The sequence below is a fragment of the Mastigoproctus giganteus genome, chromosome 11 (assembly GCF_048544385.1).
Source record: "Mastigoproctus giganteus isolate SK-2022 chromosome 11, ASM4854438v1, whole genome shotgun sequence".
NCBI lineage: Eukaryota > Metazoa > Arthropoda > Arachnida > Uropygi > Thelyphonidae > Mastigoproctus > Mastigoproctus giganteus.
Window position 1 is genome coordinate 103487070 of NC_143585.1, and position 19359 is coordinate 103506428.

The 19359-nt window shown below is 38.3% G+C and overlaps 1 protein-coding gene across 1 annotated transcript in view; it reads right to left on the reverse strand.

Annotated features, from left to right (window-relative positions):
- The window catches only part of LOC150078317 (protein SERAC1-like), a 295680-nt gene that overhangs the window by 121779 nt on the left and 154542 nt on the right, over window positions 1-19359 (reverse strand). The window contains exon 7 of the mRNA XM_090384527.1: window positions 7140-7293. Coding sequence (XP_090240653.1) covers window positions 7140-7293 — 154 coding nt within the window. The remainder of the gene's footprint in view (window positions 1-7139; window positions 7294-19359) is intronic.

Here is a 19359-nt window from a genome sequence, read left to right on the forward strand (position 1 = left end):
ATAAATAAATGACTATTTCATTTCATCAAATTTAGTTCATTCTTTTCAACTGTATGACAGAAATTTTATAAGCTATGCTAAAGTTACTAAGAGTTATTATTATTATTAGCTATATGGCGCAAGGAAGCCAAAGGCTCATGCTGCACCAGCCAAAAAAAAAAAAAAAATCCTGAGCCATCCAGTGTGTGTGTGTGTGTGTGAGAGAGAGAGAGAGAGAGAGAGAGAGAGAGAGAGAGACAAAAGGGAATCAGCAAGAAAGAGAAGAATGATGATATCCAGCTCAGGACCCTGGGTGTGCCATGCCCATACTCACCAGATGTGAGCCCCTGGAATAGAGGTTCTAAACAATGAAGAAATTACAAACGGAGACGTAGAATCTTGCCACCTTAGTGTAAAAAGGGCTAGAAAAGGAAAAATCAGATAGAAAATACAGATCAAGAGGAGAATGATAGTTTGGAGCCACAGGTAACAAAAAACAGAGGAGGACAGGAAATTTCAGCTTATAAATCAAATAGAGGATTCCATAAGACAAATTAAAGAAATTAAACTGTTCCTAGAAGAGTTTCTTTATAAACAGACAAATAGGATTACATCTGCAACAAGATTGCAGATAGTGAACTGCTGGTTTGTTTTGGAACATAGTGGTTGAAAACAAGGTATTGAAATCAAAAGTAGAACCAATGACTGAAGAGAAGAATAATTATAAAGAAATAAATACCTTGACTTACGCCCAAGTAGCAAGGGCCACCAAAGCAGATTCATCACAAACTAAACAAACCATCAATAAGACTAAGGAGATACAAAAAAGCAGAAGAAACAAACATAATAATTATAAAGGCTAAGCCTGACTCTACATACAAAACCAGTGAGGCAGTCGGGGACACTGATATGACAAAATTAAAACCTCATTTGAAAGAAATAAAAGTGAACAACATGAGAAAAATAAAAGATAGTGGAGTTTTAACTGAAGTAACAAATAAAGAGGATGTTAAAAAGATTGAAACCAACCCAGAGATAGTAAAATTGGGATTGCAAACAGAAAAGCCAAGGGGCAGGAACCTCAACATCATTATATTTGACATCTCTGAGACAATTCTGGAAAGAGATCTTATGTTGGATTTCTACAACAAAAACTTTATCAATATCATGGAACTGGACGAGTTTACCAAAGAATTTCTCCTAAAAAGAGGGATATAAAACAAAAGAAATAGGCAATTCAATATCATTGTGGAAGTGTCACCCAAAATTTGGAAAAACCTACAAGAACAGCAAAGAGTCTACGCTGACTGGACCAACCATAAATTCAGGGAATTCTTTCCTGTACAGAAGTGCTTTAACTGTCATAAATATGGTCGCACTGCCAGAGACGGGACTGCAGTCAGAATTCCCCCTGCGCAGTCACTGGCCACGATTACAAGACTAGCCAAAATGTGCTACATATAAAGCAGCATGGCTGACTGACTATGCACACAGTACCAGGAATGATAAATGCCCCTGTTATAAAAAAATGGTAAAAAACTTATACAATCTAGGACCAACTATAGGCCAGATTTAAAACCTAAAATGTGACTAGAATTGTGACTAGAAAAAAAAAACCTAAAATCTCGTCCTCTTGAATGCTCAAAAAGCAAGAGCTGTTATATCAGATCAAACTTAAATTGGAAGAAAATAATATAGATACCTTGGTACTCCAGAAATCCTACACACATATGGGTAGGGTTCAAGGATACCCAAGGGACAATAAAATAATAGAATACGACTCAGGTGTCCTTTCTACTACAATAATAGTAGAAAATTACTATAGCAATAGTAGTTAAAAATACTGACCTTACAGTCACAAAGGTGGGTCACCTCTGATCTCCACAGTGATAGTGTGTGCCCATATCACCAGTGCTGTTTTTTTTTTTATGAAAACCCCAAACACGAGAGGTATTAGAACCTAGAGTACTTAGTACCGTGCTTGGGTTGGAGGTTCAGAAGAGGAAAGAAGATATTTGTTGACACTGGACTTGAACTTCTGTAGACTGTAATTTTCAGGAAATACGTATGAAGGAAGGTTGTTCCAGAAACCGGCAGATGAATGAATAAACGAGGAAGATTAAAAATTGGTTCTGTGAGTTTGAAGTTGGACAGTAAATGGATGTTGGCTGGTGGCGGCACGTGTTTAGATGGTTTTGAAAGAGAGAGCAGGAATTATAGAAGCCAATTCAGAAGAACAGTGCCCATGGAAGTATCTGTAAAATAGGCATGCAGCAGAAACAATACGTCTATGGGAGAGCGAGTGGAGAGACTCTGTTAGAGAGGAGTCATTAATTAACCTAACTGCCCTCTTCTGAATGGAATCTAGAAGCCTGAGAGAGGTTTTGGGAGCAGCGCCTCAGATGTGGGAACAATATTCTATGGTAGGGCTGATTTGCGATTTGCACAGAGTGAACAGCTGTTTGGAAGAAAAGTAACGGCGAGAGCAAAAGAGGAAACCAAGTATTTTAGTTGCAAAAGCAATATTTGTAACGAGCTTGTGCTCGTTACAAATATTGCTTCTTCAAATAAAGAGAGATTAGAAGTCAGGGTAATCCCCAAAATAGATATATCATTTTGCCTAGAAATCGGAGTGTCACCAAAGATAAGCATAGGAGCTGTTGTTGTTGTTGTTTTTTGGTTTTAGGAGCATTAGCAACTAAGGCCATATTGCTCCGGGATATGCAGTAGTCATTCCCTGACCTTTCTACATCATCCGTATTTGGTGGTCAGAGGTTTGAACCCCGAAATCCCCGGTCTAATCAAGAAGCATGTGCTATGCACTGCTGCTCCTGCCCACCTGGCTAAGGAGTCGCCAACGCATAGGAGCAGAAGAATCCTTTTTGCGAGATATAAGATAAGACTGAGTTTTAGAAGGATTGAAATCAACTAAGTTGTCTTTGCCCCACTAGAGAATTACCTGGAGATCGGCATTTAAGGAATTGGTAGCGGATATTCGAGAAGTTCAAGCTGATTGAGCAAGGCAAGGTTTCTCAAAATGGAAATTGGAATGCAACGTGCTATCATCGGCAAAACTATGGATAGGATTTCCAGTCAATGGAAGAAGGTCATTAATATACAAGAGGGAAAGAGTGGGCACCAGCTTGGAGGGCACCAGCTTGTTTGTTTATTTGTTTGAGAATTTTTTACCCTCATGGGCATCTATGGTCATAGTACGCCAGAGACACCAGCATTAGTGGAGAAATTAAAAGACAGAGAGCCATCTACCATCACCCTCAGTGAGCGATCAGAGAGAAAACTGGATAACCAATTGCAAAAAACAGTTGGCAAACCATAAGATGGAAGGTTGTTAAGAAGACCTTTAGGCCAAACAGGATCTAAAGCCTTAAGATGTCAAGAACAACTACTTGTGTTTCACCAAACTTTTCCATTGAATTGGTCCATAAATGAGTAACATAAGCCAGAATATCACCAGTGGATCAACAGTGACGGAATTCATACTGGCGATCGTTGATCAGAAAGAAAGTTTCTAGGTAGGTTAAAAGTTGGCAGTTAATTGATTTCTCCATTACTTTAGAAAGAGTAGATGTAATTGCAATGGGACAATAATTGGATGGAAGGGATTTGTCACCCTTTTTAGGAATTGGCTGGATATTAGCAAATTTCCAAGCAGAAGGAAAAACACCTTTGGAATAAGAAAGTGAAAAAAGGCAGTAACGAGAGGAGCAAGTTCAGGAGCACAGGTTTTGAGAACAAGTGGAGAAATACCATCAGGACCTGGAGCTTTCTTAGCAACAAGATTCTTCAAAATCCTTTTGATGGAAAACCACAGGAGGCATTGAATGGAGCGTGCTAGGAATTGTGGGAGGTGTTTTACCAAGATCATTAATACGTGAGTTGGAAGAAAAATGGGATGCCAGCGGGTCAGCTTTATCCTTTGATGAAATGAAAACAGAACCATCTGGTTTTGACAGAGGTGAGAGCAGAGATGGACAAAAGTTGCAGCCAATACCTTTGGCAAGAGACCAGAATGCTCGGCTACCATTAGGGCAAGAAGCAAGTTTTCTACTCTTATCCTGTTCAAAATCTAGTTTGGACTGATTAATAACTGCTTTACAATTGTTGGAAGCTTTGGTGTAGCAGAAAATGAAACTGAAGATTTGGAAACAAGCCAATTACGATATGCAACGTTCTTCTCTTGAACAGCCTTAGCACATTTATTAGAAAACCAAAGTTTATATAAAGGATGAGATTTTAAAGTGGAGTGTGGAATAAAGAATTCCATTCCTACAAGAATAATTTCACTGGCACGATCTGAGCAAACGTTAACATCAGAAGTTTTGAAACAGTAATCCGACCAAGGAAAAGAAGAAAAGAAATCTTGCAGGTCATCCCATTTTGCATTCTTGTAATGCCAAACAATACGAGGTTGGGAATAGCCATGAGATAAAGGCTCCATTGGAGAAGAGATAATCAAGTGATCTGAGATGCCTAAAGGACCACTCACTTCGACCATGCACTTAGAAGGATTGTTTAAGTTCTAAGTTCTATAGGTTCTAATACCCCTGATGTGTGGTGTTTTTAAAAAAAAAAAAAATTATTAGCATAGAGTAAAAGATGAGGTGAGGTAGGTTGGGTTTTTTTTAGCTGATTTTTTTTTTTCCCCCTTGCATAATTTACCTCTACTAATAATAGCGAGTATACTATTAAAGCTATATGGAAAAAAAATGCCAAAACCCTACATACCTTTATCCACTTCAACACCGTGGGTAAAAACTTTACACAAATTTGATGGTGTAATTCCTTAAGATTTTTAATAATACATGCAGTATCTTCATTATCCTCAATCATTAATCCACTTGGATTAATTTTTAGGCTCTGCACTCAGCAGAGCCAAGGTAAAGAAATGCCCTGATTGTGACTTAATTGAAGCAGAAATGATAAAAATTTTTGCTAAAAAACAGTCTTCGCACCTGCTCAATCTGTATAAATAACTGTCTAAGCAAAGGAATATTTACAACCACCTGGAAACTGATAAACCTGAAATCAATCCTAAAGAATCCAGAGAAACCTCGTATGACCCAAAATCACACAGACCAATAGCCTTGTTACCGGTTTCGGGAAAGTTATTGGAAAGGCTTATCTTGTTCCACTTAGAAACCCACTTGAATTCAAACCTTTAGCTGGACAACAGTTTGGCTTCAAAACTGAGGATGATTGATTTGATTGATTTGGTAGTTGTTGGCGCATCGGCTTCTGTGGCCATATTGCACCTCCCAAGGTTTTTGCAGTGCTTTGATCCAAGCCCGAGGCGGGAATCGAACCCGCGACCTTTGGGTTGCCGGGCAGGTACTTTACCCACTCGGCTAGCCCGGTCGGCAACTGAGGATGCAATAAACATACTAATTGCTGCAGCTCAGTCCACTCAGGAAACCTGCTGACTACATGCTGGCTATTTCAACTGATTTTGCCGGTGCCTTTGATACCTTATGGTGGCCCAGCATTTTCAGGAGAATACACCAAGCTGGTATTCCACAGAATCTGTATAACTGTATTAAGGTCTATCTTCATAACAGGAAAATAGCAGTGCCTGCAGCAAAATGTTACCCATGGATGCCCTCGGGTTCAGTGTTGGGCCCCTGTTTTTTGGAACTAGTGCTGGATGAGTTCCTGGGGACTGACACAGGCCAAGTGGACAAGATCGCCTTTGCTGATGACCTTGTTGATTTTACAATGAAAAAATCTTGTAACGTTTATCTCAAGTGTTAATTTCTTTCACTTTATGGGAAAAAAAAGGATTGATATGATATGACTCTGCCCCTATGATACACTTGCTCTTTGACATGATATGACTCTGCCTCTATGTGTCTACACTTGCTCTTGCTACATGTAAATTTATTGAAAAAGGGATCTTTATTACAGTTTTTATCAAACAAAGAAAAGGTATGGTCAATTTTTTTTATAGGCTATTTACTTTTTGGTAGTAGATATAACTAGATAGTAGAGAGACTGTTCCATCTGAGAGATCCATCTTAACATCAGAAATTTCTTCACCAATAATACAATATAAGCTGGTGCCCTGTCAATGTAATGCCTACTTTCCCAGCCACAATTCACATATTTTCTGCAACCCTTTCCTCAAATGGTTCAGAACTTTATGGTAAAACTCTGACAATTTGTCTTTCAGAAACAAATTCTGAGTAGAAATATCTTTTTTTTATCATGTGACTAAAGTGAGCATAGTCTTGAATTTTGATTTGTTAATCGGTGCCTTTTTGAGTGAATTCTCAAATTTCAATCTTTGAGAATTCACTATTTCACTATGGATATTACAGTATGATCCATGATTAAAAGGTAGAGAGAAAAGAGTAGAAGCAATGGTCATTCACTATTTTTTCTATCTTTTCATTATTTGATCCAAAATGTTTCAGGATCATACTGAAATCTCTGCTTCATCCCTATCCAAAAAGTTTGGTTTCAAATGAATTCTGTCCTAGAGGTTGATGCAAACCTGCTCTCCCCCCAGTCCAGTCATCAGTCGGAATCAAGTTTTTTGGCATCATCTTTGAACGGACCTTCATTTCAGTTCACAGTTAAAATGTGATGGCCACTCTCTTTATCCATCCAAAATTATTTTGCTATCATTCTGATAGCCACCTTTCACTGAAAGCAAACAAGTTCCCACACTTTTTTAATGTTTCAATAGTTTTTGCCACTGTCAGAGAGCCATACTGAGTGAGCATGGATGTTTTATCTACCTTGAGGAAAACTTAGAAACTTCTCCTTCTGACACTGAAGACTCTCCATAAAATTCTTGTATTAGTTTATGACTTTTGATGAAGAGTCAGAACTTTATAGTTTTTCTCAATTTAATCAAAAACTTCAGAATCATATGCTATTCCATAAATTTTTCAAACATTTTTGAAGCAAACATCACTTCAATTTGATTTAATATTGTGAGGTACATAATAAATTATGGCCACTGTAACAACAAGTTCAGTCCATGACCAGTCTTGAAAATATTTAGCCACACTGTATATATACTCACTGAAAAAAAATACATAACTAAGTAGCACCTGATACAATTCAATAAGAATAATCTAGTAACATTTTATTAAAGTTATTAACTAACATAATAATAAATAACAAACAGATTGTACCTGGTTCGGTGCTGAGGATGGAAGAGAAAAATGCCATCCTCAAAGACAGCAGAGGTCTCTTGGTCCTTGTCTAGATTAGATAAAGCTCGACCAGCTGACAGACACAGCTGAGGATGATCAGAATGAAACCAACATGACAAAACACCAATCCAACCTGAAATTTTGAATTATGCCATCTATAAGAATCCATAAGATGTGATTCTACCAAACAGCCCAATGAAGGAAGTGATTTAGTAAAACATAATTTACTAACCACCTTACATTATACAAACTTTAAAATAAAGCTGTTTTAAAGATTTGTGACTAAGAAATGCATAATTACATTTATAATTGCCAAATATACATCTTCTTATTACTGCTGTCTTACGAGATACCAAAGTGGAAGGAACCAAATTGGTGTGAACTTTCCAAAACATCAATGATATAAAATTACTGTATAGAAGATGCCAAATAGCATGAGTTGTGTTGTTCAGGACAGACAGAAAAGCAACTAAAGTCATCAATGTATTGTTTCTGTAAACAGGAATAAACTATTCCAATTTGGTAATGTAAATTAAGCCCAGATCTTTTCAACCATATGGCAAGGTACAGCCACTATACTGATACAATCAATAGATGTGATTTTAAAGATTTTAAAATAAAAAGGCTTCAAAAACCTTTATGCCAATAAAAAGTATAAATACACTGCTATTTGATATACTATGGCTTATTATACTATGGTTTGGATATACCTGAGTGTAATCACGTTCTCTCAAGAGGGATTTCAAAGAGAAAATTTATACAAAAGAGGAGAACCATCTACTACAGTGCTTTCCAGAGCATGAACCAATGAGTTACTGTATTATCTTCTGTGGTTTATTCTCTCAATTAGACAATTGAGAGAATAATTAAATTTTTATAAACAAGACTTATCCTAGAGTAATCACTGTTTATGTTCAGTTTTTCCTTTATCATGTCTCAATTAGGAATGCAACAAAAAAAATACACAATTGAAACATTAATTGCACATGAGGAACTCATAAAAGTAAACCCTTTTCTCTGAAAAGGAATAGGTGAACCAGTTACCACATTTATCAGTTGCAATTCAGTTATAAATTTTTGTAAACAACAGCAAGTGACATCTTTTTCAAGGCTACAAAAGCAAATTTAGGATAGCAAAAACTGACATGAGATACAAAACTGGAAGGAATGAAATCAGTGTGAAATTTCCAAAACACAATATAAAATTACTGTACGGAAGATGCCAAATAGCATCAATTGTGTTGTTTAGGATAAGCAGATTGTGAACAATTTGCATATTTTATAGTTTTTCTACTGCTGCAGTTAGTGTTCTCCTCATTAACAACTACAGCAGTGTAAAATTCACTTCTGCTGTTTATAGCCCAAGCACACACACACTTGAAACAAAAAAAAAAAAGTCCCATAGTCTGATTCTGAATGTAACTCAGCTGTATTATAGTATTTTCTATGGAAAGTGATTTCTGAAATGTTGGCCTTTGCCTACATGATAATTTCTAGGAATGCATTAATAGTGTAGCTTACGGGTTACACTATTAATACACTGTTACACTGTTAGAGGAGAAAAATTTTTTTTCTGTAATGGCACAAGAAAGTGTACGTAATTAATTTAAAGTTAAAACTTTACATTGCAACTAACTGTTGGTTAAATTTTACACAGCTTTGTGATCCTGAGTTCTGAAAGCAATTTCAGAAAGAACCACCATCAGAAGGCTGAAATCATAGATAGAATCTTATTAGATGAAATTATCTGCCAATATTGCCAGACTATTATAACAGACAGAAGCAACAATTGGACCTCAGAATTCCTTTTACAATTATGCAAAGTTCCGAATATAAAAAATTCTTCACAACTCTGTTCCACCCCCAATGGAATGGTGGAAAGAGTGAATAAAACACTCAAAAGAAATCCTCTCCAATTGGTTAAATCAAATATTAAGATCAGGAATATCACATTGGCACTTATTGAGTAAAATTCTTGTCACTCCAGTGTGATGTAAAAACTTTATATATTTTGTATGGGTTTGATCCAGTGTGTCAACAGTTATTTTAATAATAAACTATTATACAGTCAGTCCTCGTATAACACGTGTTTACACTACACGAATTCGATCATACACGATTTATAAATAGGGGAACGATATCTTATATAACACGAACAGAATTCGCTTATGCACGATTCGCCTTTGTGTTTACAAGAAATGGCAGTCGAATGCAGAATCACCCCAACCCAACGCAACACGATAGGAATGAAGAGAAGATTCTGAAAATGTATTTATGTTTCTTATATCAGTGAAGGGGAAACACATTTCACCATAATAACGTAAAATTCCAGCTATCGGTATTATCGCAAATGCAATTAGATCGAGTTTACTACCAGTTTACAACAGATTCCACTTGCAGAAATGCAACTGGAAATTGTTTTTATTGTTTTATGGTAGTAACCCCTAGAAATGTGCTTTAGTAAAATGTGAGGTGTTAATAGTGTATCTCTGCCTTTACGGTGTTGTTTATTCAGATGCTACACGCGCGCAGCTTTGTTTATGTGTATCAAGCGTGCCTCCTCGTTTTGTAATTTTGCTTTATTCCCTAAAAATGAGTAAAATACTTAAAAGGTGTGAAAAGGAAGCATCCTGGTGAAGACACTACAGATTCAGAGAGAAAAACAAAAGCGATATCGATAAACAGAGGCAGACTGAGTCAAAAATTCTTACCCCGGAAAATTTGTAGTGGCCTCATACTATGGTTTATGGCCAAAATCACACCGGCCTCCGGCCCACCGGGGTTTCACCGGTAAGGCTTATGGCCAGTCCGCTTCAGTCGATAGAGAAAAAATATGAAATTGTGAAACGCTTTGAGTGAAATGAAAGACCATGTGATATTGCACTTGCTCCAGACCTGAATGAATGCAACACCGAGAATTAGAAAGAATGCAGAGAAAATAAAAACAACTTTCATAGCAGAACAACTCAAAGTGTAATTAAAATCCATTAAATTAAGACAAATAATTGGAAGAGATGGAACGGCTGTCATCTGTTTGGATAGAAAATCAAACAAAAAACAAGTTTGCTTACGATACAAGTAAAACATTAGGAATATTTTATTACGTAATAGTCGTAATAAAATACTTACGTATTTTATTACGATTATTTATTGTGTTTGGTAATGTTTCGGTTACAAATGTGTGTTCAATCTTGGGTGGTCGGCACCTAACCCCATTTTTCCCATAGGGCCTGTTGTTTATATTGCACGATTTTGCATTGCACGAGGATTTCTAGGAACGCAACTATCGTGCTATATGAGGACTGACTGTACTGGATTTCAAGACATTGATAGCAAACTGGAGGAACACTCACTGAAGATTTTTAAAGGTTAATAACAACTGATAAAAAATATAGAAAGGAAGCTGAAGAAAAAATCGGAAGTATATATATATAATATATATATATACATAAACTAATAAAGGTTGGAAACATGGTATATTTGTACTCCACCACAGAAGAAAGCCAATAGTAAATTCACATTCCCTGGCAAGGGGACCTTTTAAAGTAACTAAAAAACTGTCAAGGGTAAATTATAAAATTACCTTACAATCACCTGAAACCACCTTAAAAGTCATTTGTAGCATTATAATAACTTAAAAATATTTCTTGAGAAAAGCCTAATGAGGTGGACTGTTCCCCTTTTCAGAGGGTGTCTACTTCTACTGGCGGCATTAGTGTATGGGTACACTAGCACTGACTGAGATATGTGTTCAAAGTTCAAATTTGGATTATATGGCCCTGAGCAGTGCCTTGTTTTTTTTTTTTTTTTTTTATGAGAACCCCAAACACGAGAAGAAGAAGATATTTGTTGAAGATATTTGTTGATATTGGACTTGAACTTCTGTAGATTGTAATTTTCAGGAAATACATATGAAGGAAGGTTGTTCCAGAAAACGGCAGTTGAATGAATAAATGAGGAAGATGAAAAGTTGGTTCTGTGGGTTTGAAGTTGGACAGTAAATGGATGTTGGCTGGTGGCGGCACGTGTTCGGACTGTTTTGAAAGAGAGAGCGGGAATTATAGAAGCCAATTCAGAAGAACAGTGCCCATGGAAGTATCTGTAGAAGAGGCATGCAGCAGAAACAGTGCGTCTATGAGACAGCGAGTGGAGAGACTCTGTTAGAGATGAATCATTAATTAACCTAACTGCCCTCTTCTGAATGGAATCAAGAAGCCTGAGAGAGGTTTTGGGGGCACCACCCCAGATGTGGGAACAATATTCCATGGCAGGGCGGATTTGCGATTTATACAGAGTGAGCAGCTGTTTGGGAGAAAAGTAACGCCGAGAGCGAAAGAGAAAACCAAGTTTTTTAGATGCAGAGGAAGCAATATTTGTAATGTGCTTGTGCCAAGAGAGATTAGAAGTCAGGGTAATCCCCAAAAGAGATATATCATTTTGCCTAGAAATCGGAGTGTCACTAAAGATAAGCATAGGAGCAGAAGAATCCTTTTTGCGAGATATAAGACAAGATTGAGTTTTAGAAGGGTTGAAATCAACTAAGTTGTCTTTGCCCCACTGGAGAATTACCTGAAGATCGGCATTTAAGGAATTGGCAGCAGATTTTCGAGAACTTAAAGCTGATTGAGCTGGACAAGGTTTCTCAAAATGGAAAGTTGAATGCAATGTGCTATCATCGGCAAAACTATGGATAGGATTTCCAGTCAATGGAAGAAGGTCATTGATATACAAGAGGAAAAGAGTGGGGGAAAGAACTGAACCTTGGGGGACACCGGCATTAGTGGAGAAGTTAGAAGACAGAGAGCCATCTACCATCACCCTCAGTGAGCGATCAGAGAGAAAACTGGATAACCAATTACTAAAAACAGTTGGCAAACCATAAGATGGAAGCTTGTTTAGAAGACCTTTATGCCAAACACGATCAAAAGCCTTTGAAATGTCAAGAGCAACTACTTGTGTTTCACCGAACCTTTCCATTGAATTAGTCCATAAATGGGTAACATAAGCCAGAATATCACCAGTGGATCGACACTGACGGAATCCATACTGGCGATCGTTGATCAGACGGAAAGTTTCTAGGTAGTTTAAGAGTTGGCGGTTAATTGATTTCTCCATTACTTTAGAAAGAGTAGAAGTAATTGCAATGGGACGATAATTGGATGGGAGGGATTTGTCACCCTTTTTAGGAACTGGCTGGATATGAGCAAATTTCCAAGCAGAAGGAAAAACACCTTTGGAATAAGAAAGTGAAAAAAGGCGGCAAAGAATAGGAGTAAGTTCAGGAGCACAGGTTTTGAGAACAAGTGGAGAAATACCATCAGGACCTGGAGCTTTCTTAGCATCAAGATTCATCAAAATCCTTCTGATATCCTTTTGACGGAAGACCACAGGAGGCATTGAATGGAGCGTGTTAGGAATGGTGGGAGGTGTTTTACCAAGATCATTAATACATGAGCTCAAAGAAAAATGGGATGCTAGCAGGTCAGCTTTATCCTTGGCTGAAGTGACAACAGAACCATCTGGTTTGGACAGAGGTGGGAGCAGAGATGGGCAAAAGTTGCGGCCAATAGCTTTGGCAAGAGACCAGAATGCTCGGCTACCATTAGGGCAAGAAGCAAGTTTTCTACTCTTAGCCTGTTCAAACTCTAGTTTGGACTGATTAATAACTGCTTTACAATTGTTGCGAGCTTTGGTGTAGGCAGAAAATGAAACTGAAGAATTAGAAACAAGCCAATTACGATATGCAACGTTCTTCTCTTGGACAGCCTTAGCACATTTATTGGAAAACCAAGGTTTAGATAAAGGACGAGATTTTAAAGTGGAGTGTGGGATAAAGGATTCCATTCCTGCAAGAATAATTTCACTGACACGATCTGAGCAAACGTTGACATCAGAAGTTTTGAAACAGTAATCAGACCAAGGAAAAGAAGAAAAGAAGTCTCGCAGGTCATCCCATTTTGCATTCTTGTAATGCCAAACAATACGAGGTTGGGAATAGCCATGAGATAAAGGTTCCATTGGAGAAGAGGCAATCACCAAGTTGTGATCTGAAGTGCCTAAAGGACCTCTCACTTCAACCTTGTACTTAGAAGGGTTGTTTGTGAGAAAAAGATCAAGCGTATTGGCTGTATGATTAGGATTGTCCGGTATTCTTGTAGGTAAATGAACAATCTGTGCTAGGTCATTAGTAATTGCAAAAGCCTCAGCATCTCGACCTGCTGGGTCGGTGTGACTAGAAAACGGAAGCCAGCTGGAGTTGTGAACGTTAAAATCACCAAGGAAAATTACCTCACTGTTAGGAAAGTTGGACTGGAGAAAGTCAAGTTGCAAAGAGAGGAAGTCAAAGAGCTCCAAGTGATTAGTGGAGTTGGGAGAACGGTAGAGACAACAGATGAATTTTACACAATGAGGTAGAGAGATTTTAAGCCAGAGAAGATCAAAGAGAGGAGATTCCAAATTGCCAAGTCTCTGACAGGGAATATCAGAACGGACATATGCACAAGTACCACCTTTGAGGCGAAAGGAATCATACAGCAAATAATTTGGACATCTGAGATGAGCAGTAGTTGAATCAACTGATAACTGAGATTCAGTCAGAAAAAGTACATGGGGTTTGGAAGACTGCAAGTGGAAATGGACATCGTTGAGATTAGAATTGAGACCACGTATATTTGTGAAATGAATTAGGAAGTCCTTGGGAGGTTTAGATCTTTTCGCAGATAAGCTTGCTCTATTATTTTGACAATTCATGGTGTATTCAATAGTAAGAAAAAGTGGGTGGGACATGCTGTATGAAGTAATGAAATTTTTGGATATGGCGTACATGTGGTAAGAATATACCCAGATCCTTGACATAACGTGGCCTCGACAATGCTCCCCGCATACACACTACTCGGACTCCCTCCAGTCACTATCTGGCAGAGTAGAGGTAGCAAGATTATACACTAGCTGATCCGGAAGCTTCCTAGAGAGTTACCAATAGGTTCAGTCCGGTGTACTAACTAGCGGCCGGCCTGCGAACACCGTTTTAGAGCTGTACCCTCGAAATGTAAGGAATATTGGATCTCGCCACGACATTCATCATAACCTCAAAAATCATCAATCATACTGCATGATGGAAGAGATAGGGAGGGGTTGGCCGGAACTTAGCTCTAGAGACTAAACATGGGTTCCACCACTTCAAGCCTCCAATAAGCAAAGTGGTGGTATTTCACCGGTTGATGAGTCATCTACCACCTAGTACTGCCTGGTAACATAGAGGGGCGGCGTTCCTCCATGTGGTGTGGGCGCCACACCTCGACCCCTGCTTACGTTGGTTCACACCTGGGTGGTCACCCACCATGTACTTGTGCATGAAGGTTATACCCAGGATTACTAACAGTCCCACCATCGTGAAGGTGCAAGCAGAGGATTTGGCTGTCATAGACCGTCCGGACTTCGCCGAAATTGGGTCCACTTTGACTTGAGTGTCACCCGAATATCAGTTCCATCAGCGTTTTAGACTCACAGGTAGCAAGAACAGCTTGTCTGGCATATCTGAGAGAATGTCTGTGACAGCCTCAAGGACCAAACTCAAGGACCAAACAGCCTCAAGGACCAAACTTGTACTGAGGATGGACACAGTATGACAAGAGGTATGCAGTTCTTGGCACCACACTGATCTGCTATATGGCTCCATCTATTATAATTACAACACATACATGAATCTTTGGCAGCCTTTCTGTGGTTCGTCATGTTTAATAAGATTAAGATATCTGGAATTGTTGAAACTTGGCATATTCACGACTTCGTAAACTGTTCAGTTCAATATGAATTTGACAGCTTCTTGGTATTTAAATCAAAAATTGAAGGAGTAACTAGTCACCCCTATTCTGACAACAAAGTCTAGAATGTGATATCTTATCTCTGAGTACTGCACTCCTGAAGCAGACATAGTTAACAAGAAGGTTCTCAGAATTTAAACTCAGTACTGGAGGTTAATAATTGGACTAACTACAGTCATTTATTAACCTTTACAAACTCTAGAATTCAAATCAGTGATATCTCATCTTTGAGTATTAGATTCCTGATCTGCATGTAGACATCACAGAAACTACCTTCTTTTTTTTAATGGCTTTTATCTCTATGACGTAAATCCATAGTGAGGTTGCCAAAAGTTGGCCAGGATGACCTAATACAGGGGATAATTTAAAAAAAATAAAAAAAATATGGTGACATTACAATAGCAGAAGTGTTTCCTGAATTTCTGCACAATGTATGGAATACATTGCATGGAATATGAAAATGCATGGAATACATACAAATTAATGGGTGACATGGAAGCCTATGATAGATATAAGTTGGTCTGTAACCAAGTCACAAAGGAGATTAGGCAGGCAAAGGCAGACTACGAAAAATCCTTGGCAGAGGATGCAAAGAAAAACAGAAAAGAGTTCTTTACCTATTTAAACTCAAGAAGGAAAGGGATGAATCAGATTGGTCCACTGGATATTGATGGTTCAACAGTTGAGGATCCTGCTCAGGTGGCTAACAATCTAAACGAGTATTTTGCATCTACATTCACGCATGAGGAGTTATTCAGGAAGGAGAATGACGTAGGTAAAGTAAACATTGGCAGTGAGCTAGATGATTTTGTAATAACTGAGAGGAAAGTGGAGGAGAGATTGTTGAGGATAAACATAAAAAAGGCGCCTGGGGTGGATGGGATCTATCCAGTTATATTAAAGGAGGCAGCAAAGGAAGTAAGCAAATCCCTAGCCATAATTATGAGAGCTTCTTTGGACTCAGGGGAGGTACCCATAGACTGGAGATGTGCAAATGTAACCCCAATTCACAAAGGAGGATCAAAGGCTGACACAAGTAATTATAGACCTGTTAGTTTAACTTCTGTTCCAGGTAAATTAAGAGGCACTGGTTAAAGAAGCACTGCAGGATCATCTAGACAAGAATTCAGTTATAGCTCAGACGCAGCATGGTTTTGTTAAGGGCAGGTCTTGCCTGACAAATCTGATTGGATACTATGATGTAGTAACAAAAGAACTGGATGCAGGGAATAACTTTGATATTATATATTTGGATCTTAGAAAGGCTTTTGATACTGTTGCACATGGAAGACTGCTGCACAAATTGGAGCAGTGTGGCATTGGAGGCAAATTGCTGCTATGGATAAGGGGATGGTTGAGTGGCAGAAGACAGAGAGTGGTAATCAATGGACACTGCTCAACGTGGACTAATGTTATTAGTGGAGTTCCTCAGGGTTCAGTGTTGGGTCCGTTGTTGTTTTCGGTGTTTATGAATGATATTGATGATGGTATATCAAGTTTAATGTCCAAGTTTGCAGATGATACAAAGGTTGGCAGGGTTGTTAAGGACACTACTGACGCTATGCTGCTGCAACAGGATCTGGAAAGGTTGAACAGATGGGCTGAGAGGTGGCAAATGAAGTTTAACATTGAGAAATGTAAAGTACTACATATGGGAAACAGTAACCCCAGATCAACGTATCAACTCTGCGGTACTACACTGACAGTGGTGGAGAATGAAAAGGACTTGGGGGTAATTGTGCAGACAGATATGAAGTTCTCTGAGCAGTGCAGACAAGTGCAAGAGTAGCTCATGGTGTCTTGTCAATGATATACAGGAATTTTTCTAGCAGGGATAAGGAGGTGATTATTCCCTTGTATAAGGCAATGTTTAGGCCACATCTTGAGTACTGTATACAGGTCTGGAGGCCTCATTTCAAGAAGGATGTAGAGCTGCTGGAACGGGTACAGAGAAGGGCAACAAGATTAGTGAATGGAATAAAGGGTTGCTCTTACGAAGAAAGGCTTAAGTTTTGCAAATTACAGAGTCTGGAGACTAGGCACCGGCGAGGTGATCTGATAGAGGTGTATAAGGCTTTGAATGGTTTGAGCATGCTCGATGCCAATGGGATTCTTCATCTTGCTCAGAATAATCACCTCAGAGGGCATAAATTCAAATTGAGGAAGGATGGACGTCGGATAGATGTGCGGAAATTTGCCTTTGGCCAGCGGGTGGTTGGTTGGTGGAACCGACTTCCATCACTTGTTGTTGAAGTTGATAGCCTAAACAAATTTAAGGCTGAACTGGACAGGTATTTCGAACGAACGGAGGGGTGAAATGGAGTGGTGTGTGTTTTTTTTTTTTTTTGGCTCATGCTGAATAAGCTTGCTTTCTTGCATCATATGCCTCTACTAATGCTAATGTGATTTAACTAACTCACAGATGAGAAGTTGCACAACTGCGATTAAACAGTGCTGTACTATAAACTTCTCCCCAGCAAGTCAGTGGATATCAAAAAGACACCCAGCAGCATGAAACAAAGCAGCATGAAAACTAACAAAGAGAATTACTGTATTACTGTGCACAAACCAAGACTGCAAATTACAAGCTAAAGCCATTGTGCAATGGTAAAAGTTGAAGTCCCTGGTGTTTTAAGCACATCAATATGAAATCTCTACCTGTGATTTATAAAAATAGCTCCTACGCTTATACAAGTGATATTTTTGCTTTATGGTTTGAAAGTGAGTTTGTACCATCATTATACGATCCTTCAAAGACTACTATCGTGGTGGGCTACTTGGTGTTATGAACTCAGAAATTCAAGTTCTAGAATTTCTGAAAACATTAACAGTGTAAGACTCTGCATATACAATATTGGATAATGTGGGAGAAAGTAAGCTCAATAGCCATTGAAAACTGATGGAAAAAAATGTATTGGTAAAGATGAGATCACTAATAATAACCTTGAATTAGCAGCATTTTCAGAACAAGAAGCAAAGGCTGCTTGTAATGTACTTAGTGACACATTCTTGGAAAAATGACCTGGCTACTTGGATTGAGGTGGATGTGGAAGTTGCACATTACCTGAGCGAGGAAGAAATTGCAGCCTCTGTGAATAGTGGGAAGGCAATCGACAAACAGAAGGCCAGTGACACAGGGCAGGGATTGACTCAGAAGATAATGTGGATGACTTATGTAAGGAAAAATCCCCACATAACAATAAAGTGGTTGAAAACATTAATGAGAGATCATGTGGTTAGAATGTCAGAGTGATAGTGTACCTCTTCATTTATTGCAATTGCCCACTATTAAGAACTATGTACTGACAAAACATTTATTAGTTGTAACAAACTAAATTATATGACAATTTCAGAATAGATGCGTGAAATTTAAGTCCATAACAGCATTGTGTATTAGTAAAATATAAAGGTAACAATATTAGTAGAATGTAAAGGGAATGAATTAATACTGTCTTTTAATCTGTATATTAAAAAAACATTAGTAAATAAATACATTAATAAATAATTTATGTCAAAAAAATGGGGGGAAAAATGGTAAAAATTTTTTTGGCTATAATGTTTTCGCTTATAATGCAGGTATTAAATTTGTCATGACACCAGTGTTATATCGAGGTTCCCTGTATACTGTACAAGAAGGCTAGATGGAATAGGTCGGAAGAACAGCATCATTGGGCAGGGCAAATCTGATGATGCTATTCTTCTATACAAACTAGCACTAATGATATTAAGAATAGGAGATCTGAGGGTTTCCTTAACAGAGGTCTGGCCATGTAGAGATTGTGCAAGTCTCATCAAGTAGAATTTTCTCAGTATGGTCAGCACTTTTGATCAGGAGAGACTGTTTATACAATCTTAAGATAAAGTTAAATAGAAGGTTGTTGTTGTTATTTGGTTTTTAGGAGCATTCGCAACTAAGGCCATATTGCTCCGGGCATATGCGGTGGTCATTCCCTGACCTTTCCGCATCCTCCGTATTTGGTGGCCATGGGCTCGAACCCCGGTCTAATTAAATAGAAGGGGAGTGTCAAAATGTTTGCTGATGACAGCATGGCACCGTTAGGAGGGTTGGAAAACTGATAGTCTGGGGGGGGGAGATAAACATACAAATAATTTAGCAGCAGTCACAAGCAGACAAAACTAGTCACTGTTGTGCTTCTATTAGGACATGGCAAGCAGAGTGTGGGAAAGAGGATATTACAGGCTTTCCAGAGTAACTCATGCGACAAGCAAATATATGGGCGGTGTTAGGTAACAAAGAGTAAAAACAAGCACACATATACTTGCACACTAATGACAGAAGCAGAGTAAATAACTAATTAATTTGAAGTATTGATTGATATGAAATGTGGACATATATATGGAAATTAGAAAACTGG